General features: G+C 38.8%; 1 protein-coding gene across 5 annotated transcripts in view; it reads right to left on the minus strand.

The window, feature by feature from the left end:
• Positions 1 to 2,609: 2,609 nt before the first annotated feature.
• The window catches only part of MAP9 (microtubule associated protein 9), a 30,979-nt gene continuing 19,500 nt past the window's right edge, over positions 2,610 to 14,088 (minus strand). For 3 of the 5 annotated variants that reach the window (XM_032779119.2, XM_032779118.2, XM_032779121.2), the window contains 3 exons: positions 12,979 to 13,111; positions 12,598 to 12,672; positions 2,610 to 8,430 (listed from right to left, as the gene is read on the minus strand). In XM_032779119.2, coding sequence (XP_032635010.2) covers positions 8,308 to 8,430; positions 12,598 to 12,672; positions 12,979 to 13,111 — 331 coding nt within the window. In that variant the 3' untranslated portion in view covers positions 2,610 to 8,307. The remainder of the gene's footprint in view (positions 8,431 to 12,597; positions 12,673 to 12,978; positions 13,112 to 14,088) is intronic. The other 2 variants (XM_032779120.2, XM_032779122.2) reach the window with 1 other exon arrangement.

Here is a 14,088-nt window from a genome sequence, read left to right on the forward strand (position 1 = left end):
AGTAACTTCGGCATCCAAGTCATGTGTTGTCATCTAAAGGCTGGACAGGTAAGCTTATTTTAATGAAAAATATGATTAGCCTATAATGGGAATGTGATGGAAAAGCAAGGTACCACACATGACATTTCTTTTCTAAAGAGCAGAGGAGATTTATAGATGTGGTTATGTTTTAAGCATTCCAGTCAGAATCTACCCAGAAATAAAGGATCACACAAGCAACTCATTCGTCAATGAGCAAATCGCAATGAAGAAATATACTTTGCAGTACCAGGACGTTCCATCAATACTTATTCTTCCCTGCTGCAAGAGCAGGGCCCAAAACCTGTAACCCTTGGTGCTATACAGCAAATGTATTGTACTCATTTGAATTCACTGATGCTATGAGCAAGTAAACAGTGACTTGAATTCACTGGTAATATGATGCTGAATCAACGAAATAACAGTTAAGCAATCACTAGCACCTATTAAAGAAAAATGTGGGCACCAAAATCTTACTTAACCCCGCCCCTCAAACTTACAAACTGTTTTTTTAAAAAGCTAGTATGGACTCAATGAAAATAAAAAAAATCGAGCAAAAATGTTCAGTTATTCATAATGAAGGCAGAATCTGTAAAGGATGCCCCTGGTTACAATGATTTGGGATACTGAACTTCAAAAGATTTGACCCATATTTGCTCTTTTGGCAGTCTTAAAAGAAAAGCCAGAGTTGCCAAATTCTCTTATTTAAATTGAGGTCTTTTATCTCAAGCAATTTTGGATGATCACAGATGCCTCAGGTATCCCATGGGGAAAGGGGTGGTCACTCAGACAAGATCCAGACTATTTAGGACTTTGCAGATCAAAATGAATATTTTAAAATCAGAACTCAATTGTTAGCCAATACACTGAGCATAGGTCTCTTCATTCTACCATTCTTGAAAAGCACAGGCAATTGCATTCTGCACTACCTGCAATTTTCATCCAATTTGAAAGTGGAGATTGTACAGGAAAAATGATATGACCTAGAAAATGTTAACAGCTCAGAGAGATGTGAATTTATATCTTATTTACTTTTTACATGTTTATTACCAACCCTCTAAACTTAAAACTGAACCTTTTCAAGTCAAATTTTTTTCTTCTGCATTATGTAAATGGTGCTTTCTGGCTAACATCCATCATTATGGCAAGCCCTCATGCTCTAGCTCTAGAAGACTTTCATGAACACTTTCTTCCACTCCTTGAAGAAAAAAGATTGTATTTAAACTGTTAAGTCCACAAAGGCGGAGATGTTGCTGCACCAAAAGTATTTGATGGAAGACCAAAGGCAGCATTCCATCACATGCTGGAGGTAGCTCTCGGGGTTCTGTTGACCCTAAGCAAACCTTAAGCTGTCCACCCAATCAGCCCACATTTCACACTGGCAGAAATTAACAAAAATTTTGCTACCATCTGTTTTGCCTCTTTGGTAAGCCAGTCCTGCCACCAGCATTTGAAGCCCTGATTAAAAATATAACAGGAAACTCCATTACTACTCGTGTGATCCTCCCCAACTGAGAACAGCACAAGCTGATGCCATCCAGTAGCCCTCACTCTTCAGTTCACCAGCATTTGAAAGCATTATTATGGTACTTAGGAGACCCAAGAAATCACATTTTATGGATTATATATAATTTGTGGGCCTACAACGACACAGCTTTTAGTACTAGGTGCAGTTTGCTCAGCTGTCCTTGCTGAGGCTAATCATAGATTTTTCTAGAAAAACACATCACACCGGTGTAGCTAGAGCTATTGCTTGGCAGAATAGTGAAGGGAACAAATGTACTTTAGTCAAACACAAGTTACTGGGCTCAAAACGGGTAGACTGAAATTTAATGGGCTGTAATATACAGAAGGCCAGAGTAGATGACCTAGTGATTTTTGCTGTGAAATCTATGGAGAGTTTAGGGGAAAGATGGAAAAGTGTCAGTATAGTATTTTCCTTATCTAGAATGGGGGGTTTGGATAAAAATGCATGTTTAGAATCCATGGTCTTAAACAAGAAAAGGAGGTTCTCCCAGTCACTGCTCTATCCTTCACTGCACTTGTTGATTTTAATAAACTTTCCTTTGCTGAGCAGATCCCCAGTTCTGGAGCAAAAAGGGTGGGGAATGTCTGTCCTTCCCTTTGCACTGGCAGGGACACAGAACCAGGACACCACGATGTTCTTTGGTTGCTGTGGCGTGGAAAGCATTTATAGTTTAACTTGGTCATTCATTTCTACTTTTAATGGATCAATTTTAGAAGTTTAACTGATGAATAATATACCTGGGGGAAAATATAAGTCAGATGCTGCTTATATGCAAGGTGCATCGCTTTGAAACACTGGTGTTCCGCAGCAGTTTCTCTGTATTGGAACGGAAGTAACAGAACGTAGAATCAATGAGCCAAACAACCCTAGACTCCTAGCATAAAGGTTGGAATGAAAGGGGAGTTCTGCCTCCAAATCTGAGGCCTGGATTTGTCTCTCTGTTCTATTTGTAATATTAGCAATCATGAAAGAATGGTTTGTGTTCATTGAAACTGCTCAGCTGATTTAAATACATATAAAGTTTCTAGTAAGATTTCATAAATTAATTTCAAATGAAACCAGATTCCACTATATCAAAACAAAATTTAATGTCAAAATATTTTCCCCCACTATGTACAACAATATATTTACAATAATTGCCTAATTAAGGTAAACTGAGAAGATTTTATACATTTATTTATACTTTTATCAGATTTTTCTTGCTAAGTACGTGTCATCCTATAACTTGATCTAGCACTTAGAAGATAAATTATACAAGTCTCACAACTGTTCACCATAATATTTGAAACACTGAACTTGACATACTATAGATGCCTTTGCATGTCTATAATACTTCTTTCATCAATGGTAGAAGTGTGCTCTCTATAGTGAATATAGTAAATTCCCCAGATTCCACTTTGGATTCCTAATCTCCATTTTGTACTCCTAGCTTCCTTCTTGAATAAGCAGGAATCACTTCACCATTGAGAAGCTGTAGGTCACATACCATTGGATGCTTAGGTCACATGACCAGTGCTGCAAGCAGACTGAGGTATGGTCACAAAGTATTTCTGGGCTGAGCATGCCCCATAGAATGTATGTTACTAAATGTTGCATCTGAAGAAGTGGGTTTTTTACCCATAAAAGCTTATGACCAAATAAATCTGTTAGTCTTTAAGTGCCACCGGACTCCTCATTGTTTTTGTGGTTACTAAATGAGGTATGGCCACAAAGTAATGGAGAACTGGAGCATGGGAAGTAAGGTCAGGTGAGGTAATCATGGCTCTGAGGTAAAACAACACAAGTGAGTATGTGCAGAATGAGACAATTCTTGGCAGTGAGCACTTGCAGTATAAGAGTAGGGAGAGGTCAAACAGCTCCAGCCTGGGATGGTTTGGAGCAGCTTTGTCCAGTAGCTAAGAATGAGGTAATGTTTAGTAGCAAGTATGCTCAATAAACAGAAATGAGACAATGTTAGATTGTGAGCATTCTCAATAGAGGTCTGACAGTATAAAAAGCAGACAACCAATAGACAAAGATTGGAAGTCAGGAGCCAGTGAGAAGAACTACTGGAAAGAAGTGAAAAAGCTGAAAGATCAAGCAGAGCTGACTGACCAGAGCAGCAATTGCAGCAGACAAACAGCTGGAATCAATGGATAGTGTAAGCTGCTAGTTTTTAATTATAGTATAGTGCAGGACAGTTTTCGTATGTGCATGTTTGAGATGTGCGTCTGTGTTAATTGTAATTTTACCTAGAGTACAATTTAAGAACTGTTGTTAGCAATCTGTTACAGATTGACCATCGGTAGCAGAGCGCACCATTTAGAATCATTTACAGTGTTTCCTATTGCAGTTTGAGTGCCCTTTAACTTGCAACAAGGGATTTGTGTCTAATTCATGGTTTTAGATTACACTGTAGCAGAGATTATTAGTTATACTAAATAAAAAGATACTTTGATTTGGAAAGAATATTGCCTGTGTCAAGCACTTTATCAGAAGGCTTTACCCATGTCCTCCAAGCAGTTTCCTTAATTATCCTGGAGACCCATACCTCAAAGGACAGATTAAGGGGGCAATGGGCATCCCAAAGCCTATTTTTGGGGGTAACATAGCCATGATGCTATGGGTTTTTTTACCTCACATTATCCTTTGGTTTTTGAAGTGCTGAGAACATATGCAAGATGCAAGTATGTTTTGTTATTCTTGAGCAATCAGCCATTATACCTTCCTACTTAAATAGCCCCTAAAAACTCTCCACCATCACATCACCTACAAGACTTATTAAAAGAACAAAACAGAAATAAAGACGTGCACCTGCCTAAACTGAAAACCATGTGATACCACCATAAATTTTTCATGTTTCTGCTCCTTGTGTTATTATCCTCAGTTGTACAGTCATGTCTATAATAAAAAAAAAAAAAAAAAAAAAGACATATGGGGCAGAGAGCTGTCTTTCTTACTCTGTTAAGTGCCCAGCATGCTTCTGACCACCACAAAACTAGTTAGATAAGCCAGCATCCCAAATGTCAGGTGCTAGTCTAGTTTGTGCATTATTTACTTCAAATTCTTCTGATCTTGATGTGGTCACGTATCAACCCTGCTCCCTGTATATTTTTCATTTTCCTAAATGTTGCTCACTGTGAAGTTTATTCCCAAGATAAGCAAATCTTGTTCTTGAGGGAATCAATAGGTCATTATACATGCATACAATTCACCTGAGTATATTCTCCCAGACAGCACTGAAATCTTATATAAATTGCATATTATAGGACTTCTGTGTTTTACTTCCTTAATTACTCAGTTAAAAAACAATGGGCATTATGGTTAAACTCCTCCCCATACTTTCATATGTAATCACAACTAATGTAGCCAGATATTTATTTGCCAAATTCCCGAGGAGGAAACCACACATGGATTTTGAACCTATGGACTGCAAAACATAATATTCTAATACATTTAGAAAATTAGAACTCACACAAAATATGTAGAGGAAGGGAAAAACAGACAGAGGGTACAATCTAATATGAATATGATAGGATACCTATCCTTCCTTTCGTAGTATGCTGTATTTTAAAACTGTCCTACAATATAAAAATTACCAAACAAAACTATATTTAGTGACAATTAAGGATGTAACAGGACACACTCCAGCCAACCAAAACATGAGCAAGGAAATAAAAACATAACAAGATAGTCCATTCCACCTTTATATTGCCTCCAAAGCTACTGATAATGCACTCCAATGTTCCACGAGGCTTTCACTTCCATCTCCAGCAGATACCCAAAAGCAAGACGTACAGCCTTTCTAATATAAACTCTTAACAGTGACCGCCTATGCTTTTACATAAACAGATCAGCACATCTGATCATTACATATTCCACACATTTATAAAGTTACTCTGCTTTAACACTGCTAGGGTCACTATTAAGATCTGTACTAAGGTGGAAGTCTAATGAAGCTGGGGTATGCATTACTTTTTGGTATCTGGAGATGGAAGAAAAAGTTTTATGGAGTGCTAAAGTGCATTATCAACAGTGTGTGTGTCTTTCTCAAATACAGCCTATGTATGTATTTTGGAGTCAGCATATGAGGCATAACAATGTAGCCAAAGGGCATGGCCCAGAGTATTTTAGAATTCTTGCAAAGGGGAACAAAGAAGAGACAATTCAGGAGGTAGGGGAAAAATCACCAAGAGGGAAGAATTTTAAACTCTTAAATCTTTCTGTATCAATTCATTTCCATCAAACCACCATGAAAAATTAAAACAGTGCTCAAAGCTTAAATTTTATGTTCTGGTTTTTGCTATTTCAGTAAGATTTTTACAAAATAAAAGTTTAATAGCCACCTGTTTTAAATTGAACTCTGTAGTGCAACCTTCACTATTATTGCTGCACCATAATCTCTCCAAGACTAACATGAAAGAACACTTCTGTTTAAAGCTCTTTACAATCTTCAATCATCTCTTTACATTTTACATAGAAGACAGCAATTTTAACAGATATCAGCTCCTTAATTTTGAAGAGTTTACAAATTAGTCAAGACTAATCAAGCAAAAGGAATTAGAACTCTTTTCTCGTTGAAATCCTGTTCATACAGACTAGATCAGCAGTCCCCAACGTGGTGCCCGTGGGCACCATGGCGCCCGCAGGGCATCTAAATGTGCCCACATCCTGGCCGGTGGTCGAGCATCCGCCAAAATGTCGCCGAAATTCATCAGCATTTCAGCTCGCCGCCTCTCGCCGCTGACAAGTGGAGTCATCGAGAGGCATCGCCACCGAAATTCACTGGCATTTCGGCAGATGCTCGACCCCCGCCACGGTCCTTTGTCTGGCGCCCGCCAGATGAAAAGGTTGGGGACCTCTGGACTAGATTATGGTTTTAGGCACAGTCTTGAGCAAGTGGTGAGAGCATAAAATGCACCATCAAGAAGTAGATCAAAGAGGCACCCTCAGGAACATCCCTCCAAAGTACAGTTGCCTCTTCACTCTGGGATGAGAGACAGTAATTTCCTGCAGCTCTATACCAGCGTCAGATGATAATGCCCCAACAACAACTCAGCTGTGCTAGCTGGAGTGTTCCCTTACCTCCCACTCACTTGTTCCAGTATGAGGAATAGTGGATGCAGTGTCCACTTACTCCTATGTGCTCCACATAGTCCAAATCACAACGTGCCCATATCATCTAGGCCACTCCTCTTCACTATTTTTGAAGATGGCACCACTTTGGGAAAAAAATCTTCAATGTGAGAGCCACATCAATCCGACACTGACGGCTGAACACACACCCGACACAGCTGATTGAACACTGAGTTCTTTGTTGGTTGATATGGTAATATTACTGTTATTGGTAATATTGCTTGGGGTGCAGGAGCGGGTATTGGGGGCTGGCTCTGGGAGGGGGCTCAGGGCTGGGACTTGAGGTGCAAGAGGGGATGAGGGCTGCAAGCTCTGGGAGGGAGTTTGGGTGCAGGACAGGACTCCAGTGTTCAGGTGCAGGAGCGGGTATGAGGTGCTGTGTCTAGGAGGGAGTATGGGGGGCTGGCTCTGGGGTTTGGGGTGCAAGAGGGAGTATTAGGGGCTGGCTCTGGGAGGGGACTCAGGGCTGGGGCATGGGCTTGGGGTGCAGGAGGGGGTATTACCATTATCAAATGGTCACTCTGAGTCTGTGATGGTCTAAAACAGCTATGAGAGGTTGCAAATTCTGTTCTCATATTCTCTGGAATAAATCCAGTTATCTTGACAGTTAATGAAATTACTGTGCACATACTTGAGTGTATCTGAGAATGGAATTTGGCCTTAAAAAGTTTAGTTAGTACAAAAGGCTCATACCTTAGCATCAATCTTTGCACATCAGTAGAAGCTCTACTGTGGCTCAAGGTAGCATATAGCCCTAATATTATAGGCTAGGCCCAAGGATCATAAAAATATACTTTGGTCCTCTTCACAGAATAGGTCTGGCACCATTGATTCAACACGGACAAAGTTTACTTCAGTTAAATACAGTCAGGACAATTCTGAATGATCCTTTTCTGGGGCTAGCATTATTAGTCCTTTAAACTCAAACTGAAAAAAACATAAGATATTTGTGCTGTTGCAAAAGTCTAAGCTATCCTTGCATTCTGTACAATTGCACATTGCAAGTCTCGTCATACAGTAAAAGACTCAGGATTGGTTTTTTTTTTTTAGTTCCTTTTGCTTAGTGTATTTATTCCCCCTGCCAATCTTCAGGTATTGTTTAGCGGTTTGTAAATAATGTGGCTCTGAAGCTATGTTTGAATGATGGTTTAAAATATTTTCTACTTCTTCATGCTGCACTTTGTATGGGAACATACCTAGCATTTGCTTGACCACTCATTTTGGGCCTGATTCTGCCATCCTTATTCAGGCTGAATCCACAGGCAGGCCCACCGACTTCAATGGCACCATTTGTGGGGTAAAGTGCTACTTGTATGAAGAAGGGTGTGTTAGAGTCTGGCCCTGTGTGTCCTGAACATGAATTTTCACCAAAAGAGGCCAACTGACACAACGTTTAACCAAGAAATTAAATGCAAAAAATTTACACAAATTAATCTTTTGGTGAAATGTAATGGAAAAGAACAATTGAGCTATTTAGCACATACACCCAGCTGTTCCAACTGAGGAGTCTAAAAATAATCACCCTAAAAAAAGAAAGGATGCAAGAGCCAGTATCAATTCACTTTAAAGTCAGTTGTGAAATATTGATGATTAGACAATGTCAGAACTTCGGACATGAACTTTCCTCACAAAGGACAACGGACATCTCAGTAGTTCCTTGAGGACACAGCTTTGCCAGGTGGGCTCCATGGAGGAGGGTTTTCATCCTCAAGGATAACCTGGAGCTTCTTTTGTTTTTTCTCAATCTGGTCTCTCCTTTCTTTCTTTTCCTGAAATTAGAGGCAGTTGTGTCAGAGAAGTACTGTGTCAAAGGAAAATTAAATAATTACTATTTTACAAAAGACATTAGTTGAAAGTCCATGATGTTTCATGGGTACAATTCATAAATTGTAGAAAAAGATCAAAATGGCTGAGAACTTAAACAATGGCTCACAACAGACTACAAATCCCAGCGATGATTGAACCTGGAGATATTTTAAACAAAAAGTGCTCTCTTCACCCTGACTCAGACCATGTACACTTCATAGTGACACAAAGTCTGAGCGACAATCCTGAAATCTTATTATACAGAAGATACAGAGGTAATGTTAATGTGCAATAGGGAGTTGTGCTTGGAAGCTCATCCTAGCATCCCTTATAGAAATACAGCTGCACAGCATGAGCAGTGCAACATCCATGCTACAGACTTACATTTCTCCCAGGTTCAGGTGGATGCTTGGAGCTGAGCTATGCTGTGCACTACCCAAACACGGAGCATGACATACAAGGCATAGCAAGCTAATTTCTGTATTTATCTTCAATTGACTATTCGCATCTTAATGCCTCAAATATAGGACTCTTGAATTCCAATATTAAATACCGTTTTCAATAAAAAAGGATGGCATTTGATGTCTATACCTTTCAGTACTTTCTAAATTACTTGGGCTCTATGCTGTAATAAAACAGGTTTTTAACAGTTTAGCTATAACAAATCTCTGTTGTTTTAATGTCATGCTAACAGTGTCATAAGGTTCTAATGACTTTTTTTATAGTTTCAAACATAGCATTGGGAAATTAGAACAATGATGTTGAGCAGCATGCTTGCAAAAATCATTTCATGATATGTAAATTTTTAGTTTGTTCCTTTGTAAAATATTTATAATTCATTCTGCAGTGACCTTTGGTTTTCAACAGAAGTTTCAAAATGGGCAGTCAATGAATTCCCAAACTCGGACTCCTTCTAAAATGCTTTTTGAATTAGGGATGGGCATTCTGGTTTGGCCAGATTCACATCTAATTATTCCACTGAATCAATGGAGAGATGCAAGGAATATCTTGGGCTCAAGTGATAATATAAGCTTTGAGGTTCCAGACTAGTTGACTTAACTTTTGCCTCTACAAGCTGTCACTGCTCTCTTCTCCCCACTCCAATGCAAACCTTCATTTGACTGACAAAGCCTGAGCTTTTTGACCTTCAGTAAAACTGCAAGTTACTTCTTTAGGATTTTCTAAGGAAACACTGTAGTGGTTTGAGGAGGAAAGAGTTTGTACTGCCAAGACAAAGTTTTATATTCTTGTTGAAATACTGAGCTGCATATGAGTTTAGGATGGGTACATACTCTAAAACGGAATAAATATATGACTAGTGCACACTGTTTGGAATATATTCACACATACTGCAGATGTATTTCAGAATTAACTTAATTTAAGTCACTCTAGAATCTGTATTGAGTACAGAAATAAATTTCAAGACTGGTATTTGATATCTAGTGATTTAAAAAAATAGAATTTATCATATCATTGGTGGCCAGTACTCAACAAATAATATCTTACTATGGAATTGCACCTTGCAATATGTAACACTGTATTACTGAGTACATACTGCATAGTATGTTTGTTTAAGGAAAAACCCAATTGCACAGCATATACTCCAGGATGAGCATTAAAGCTGTCTGGGCAGCTTAATTAAGAATTTCTTTCTTGATTTCCTGAGGTTTCAGTTCCTAACCTTAATTTGCATTAATGAAGTTTTTTTTTTTTTTTTAATAGTTTGAGTGTTCCTGTTTGGCTGGTTTTTAAAGAGAATTTGATACACAATTCCTGCCAAGAGAGCCCTTCTGCTATCATCTCTCCCACCCGTCGAACATGGCCATTTGCCCAATAGTCCTCACCACTACTCACATCCACATGAGAAATAACTTACCAAAAACCTTCTTCCTCCCCAAATAATAAATAAGAGGGTTGTGGTGCACACAGGCGTTGTGGCAAGCATAATCAGAATTATGGAAGCGATACAGTAAGAAACAAAATAGCAGCAGCAGCCAGCCATATATTAAATAATATTTGTTTCAGGGACCCTGTTTCAGGGTAGGTTTAAACTGCAGCTGCGAACGAGACTCTGAGCCTGGCAGACAGACTTGTGCTAGCAGGGCTTGAGCTAGCATGCTAAAAATAGCAGTAGGGATACTGCATGTTCAGAGGAGACCTGGCCTAGCCACCCAAGCTCCAGCTCAGGGGGCTGACTGGACTTGAGAACCTGAGCTGCTGGCTGAGGCTCAATGTTCACATTGCTGTTTTTGCACACTTACTTCAACAGAACTGAGTCACTGCAACTTTTCTTCATTTACAACATCTGACAAGACCATATCCCATGGCAGTATGGTTGCAACATAATGATTTTGTTTTACACAGTTAATGAAGCATTAGGGAGAAAAATAAAAGGAATAGTAGTAAAGTCCATGTTTCAACGTTGCTGAGCACTACTACACCACTACTGGGCTAGATTTCCAAGAGATAAAAATTTTCAAAACAAGCCTTAAAATCTGTAAAATCATCCGAGTTATTTCCAACACAAAAAATAACAAATCTGTAAAATCCATCTAATTCAATTTGCTACAACTCCTAGAGTATATAAACGTATCAGATGCATCATGAAATTAATAATGTTAAAAACTGGGTGTTTAGCAGTGCTAACCCTCAGAATAAGGGCCAAGCTTCTTAGAGGATATGTAAACTGGCTATACTATCTCCAAGAGCTGTAGTTTTGAAAGAGTTTTTACATGAAATCTCACTACTCACCAGCTAGAACCAGGTGTGGTGTCAGTATATATGCTTGCAAATATTGTAATATGCCTACATGCATCTCTTAATCTATTTCAGGTATTGATAAGACTCCATGGTATAACAAAATGGAAATCAAACCACTATTGCTATTAAATTGAGTAGCTAAGAGGTAAATAATATCACAAAAACAGAATTTTAATTACTGGACTAATTGTAGGGGAAACAAAAGTTATCTTTTTCATGTTAGAGTTTTAGAAGTGTTAATAACAAAAACTCAGCATCTCCATTTCTAGAGTTTTAAATTCCAGGATGGAAAAAGTCTTGTTCACACCCTTCTCTTGAGATAAGCATGCACACAATCAGTGAACTCTATGCTACAGTATGACACTTCAGTAACAACAGAATTCTCTGTTCTATTCTATTTTTATGTTTTAGAAGTATTTAGAGAGGACTTTTAAATTCCTGTTTTGTGCTATCCATAAAGGCTGCCATTTGCTCCATGAACTGAAAGATTTAATTAATTCTCAAAACTATTTTCCCCTACTGATTGCTAGTGGGAAGAATTAATAGATTTTCATTACGTTCCCTGTCTTCTAATAGAACACTTTTTTCTTATTTACCTTCTTACAACTACTGACACCAATAATCTGGGTACATACAAAAATCCTCCTAGTTACCTAGATAATAAATTGACAACTTGAGTCACACAAGTGTTCTTTCCCTAGATTTATAAAAAGTGAAAGTTTTACATTCTCATTGTTTTTATATAAGCCTAAATATTGCTCTGGCCAGCAGAGCAAGGATGAACAGAAACACTGGCTGATGTGACCTCCAAAATACAGAGACTTGAGCCACAGCCAAGTGCAAGATTTCAGAAAATGGACAGAGGAGATGTGATGTGGGGTACAATCTGCTCCCGTTCAGAAGAGCAGCAACAAGCATGCCAGTTAGGCCCTGATCCTGTGAACACTTGCACATACTCAGCTTTAAGCATGTAAGTAGGTGCTTCACTTTAGTGGGACTATCTGTTCGCAGGATTGATGCCTCAGCGTGCTGCTGACAGCATCACCACAGGTGATGGTGGGGATGGGGCAGAAGAAGCTAGACATTCTCCTAATCAGCAAATCATACCCTTTGAGAGCACAGTGTATGTTCCTGTGCATTAGCATCTGTCTCCTAGGGTTCCCCTGAGCGGTAATAAAGCAATCTTGACTTGTTGTTTTTTGTGGAACTGGAAAGGCTCCTAATGACTTCTTCCCACACTAACACATCAGAGGGCACCCCTTCCTATCAAATGGAGGCACTCTCAATCCTCAATGTAACTGTTCTTATTTATTTTGATTTATACAGCTCCCCATATTTAAAACTGTTTCCTTGAATCTAAATGCACTCACTTTTGCAGCTGGTGCTGCTTCTAGCCTTTGCTGGTTCTGTGCTGTGCTGAGTTGGCCCTTCAGAGGTGGCTCTTCCTGACAGTGAATGGGAGAAGAGAAGACTGTACTTTCACTGACTGTAAAATGCAAAGAACACTATGGCACACAGACAGGGAGACTATATCTTGTGTATGCCAGATGCCGTATACACTGCACTTTTAAGTGACTTGCTAAAATAACCCTCAGAGGAACTGCATAAAAAGGTATACTACTGCCATCACCTGGCCACTTTCATAACATGATGAAAAGCATTGAAGATTATAATTCAGAAGTTATTCACATGCACTATTTGTTAAAAAAACACAAGGATAAGTGTAGTAAAGTGTGAAAAAATATGTTTACCAGCCATCTTTCATATTCTTCCATAGCCCTTTTATCTTTTTCTTCCCTTTTAACCTGTTCTATTTCTTGCTGTCTTTTCTCCTGGATTTTTTCTGTCTTCTTTTGTTTTACAAATTCTTCCTTTTTCTCATTCCTAAATATGGAGAGAAATATAAGATACTATTCACTGAATTAAAAAAATGCTGCAAATGTGACTTGTTAATCAAACTTCGTGAACAGTGCCAGGAATTGACATTTATGTCTATTGACAAATTTGATAACATAGTTTGAGGATAAACTACAAACAAAGCTTTAAAAAATCTTCAAAGGCCACACACACATGCACAAACTCTCTGAACCATCAAGATATACACATGTATAAGCTGCATTCCCCTTTAGTGTCATTGTAATCCTTGTTCTTCCTTCTCCCTTTCCTCATATTTGTGTCATTTCTAAAATTAGACTATAACCTCTACAGGGTAGGAATCAGTCTCTGTAAAGCACAAAGCACACTTCTTGGCGATATTAGAAAAAAAAAAAAATCTATCCAGCAGACATGTATCTCATGTACTGGTGAATATACCTGCTTTGTCCAGACAGTCGTTAGATTTCCAAGAAACACAATAGACTATATAAAACCCCAAATTGTAGTTCCTGCTTTTTTAATCCTGGGTTACTAATTAAGCATTAGATTGGTAGTACAAGGTTCCATGCTATCCAATGTACCTCACTTTTGATTTGCAACATTCATACTTTTAAAATCATTGCCTTTCTTGAGAAGAGACTTTCAATTTAGCAGATTGAATAGAAGCTGTATGGCAAGTTTTATAAAGTGGACAAATGAGAACGAAAAGCTACCACACTCACTCACATTTGGGAACAACAGGCCTGACCCTGTGAGGTGCTAAGCACCCTTCCCCTCAGAGCTCTAACCCCTCAGACAGAGACCAATACCTACAAAATCTCCACCAAGCATTCTCAAAACTACAATACCCGCACGAGGAGATAAGGAAACAGATCAACAGAGCCAGACATGTACCCAGAAGCTTCCTACTGCAAGACAAACCCACGAAAGAAACCAACAGGACTCCACTGGCCATCACATACAGTCCACAGCTAAAACCCCTCCAA

Source organism: Chelonoidis abingdonii, chromosome 5 (assembly GCF_003597395.2).
Source record: "Chelonoidis abingdonii isolate Lonesome George chromosome 5, CheloAbing_2.0, whole genome shotgun sequence".
Taxonomy (NCBI): domain Eukaryota; kingdom Metazoa; phylum Chordata; order Testudines; family Testudinidae; genus Chelonoidis; species Chelonoidis abingdonii.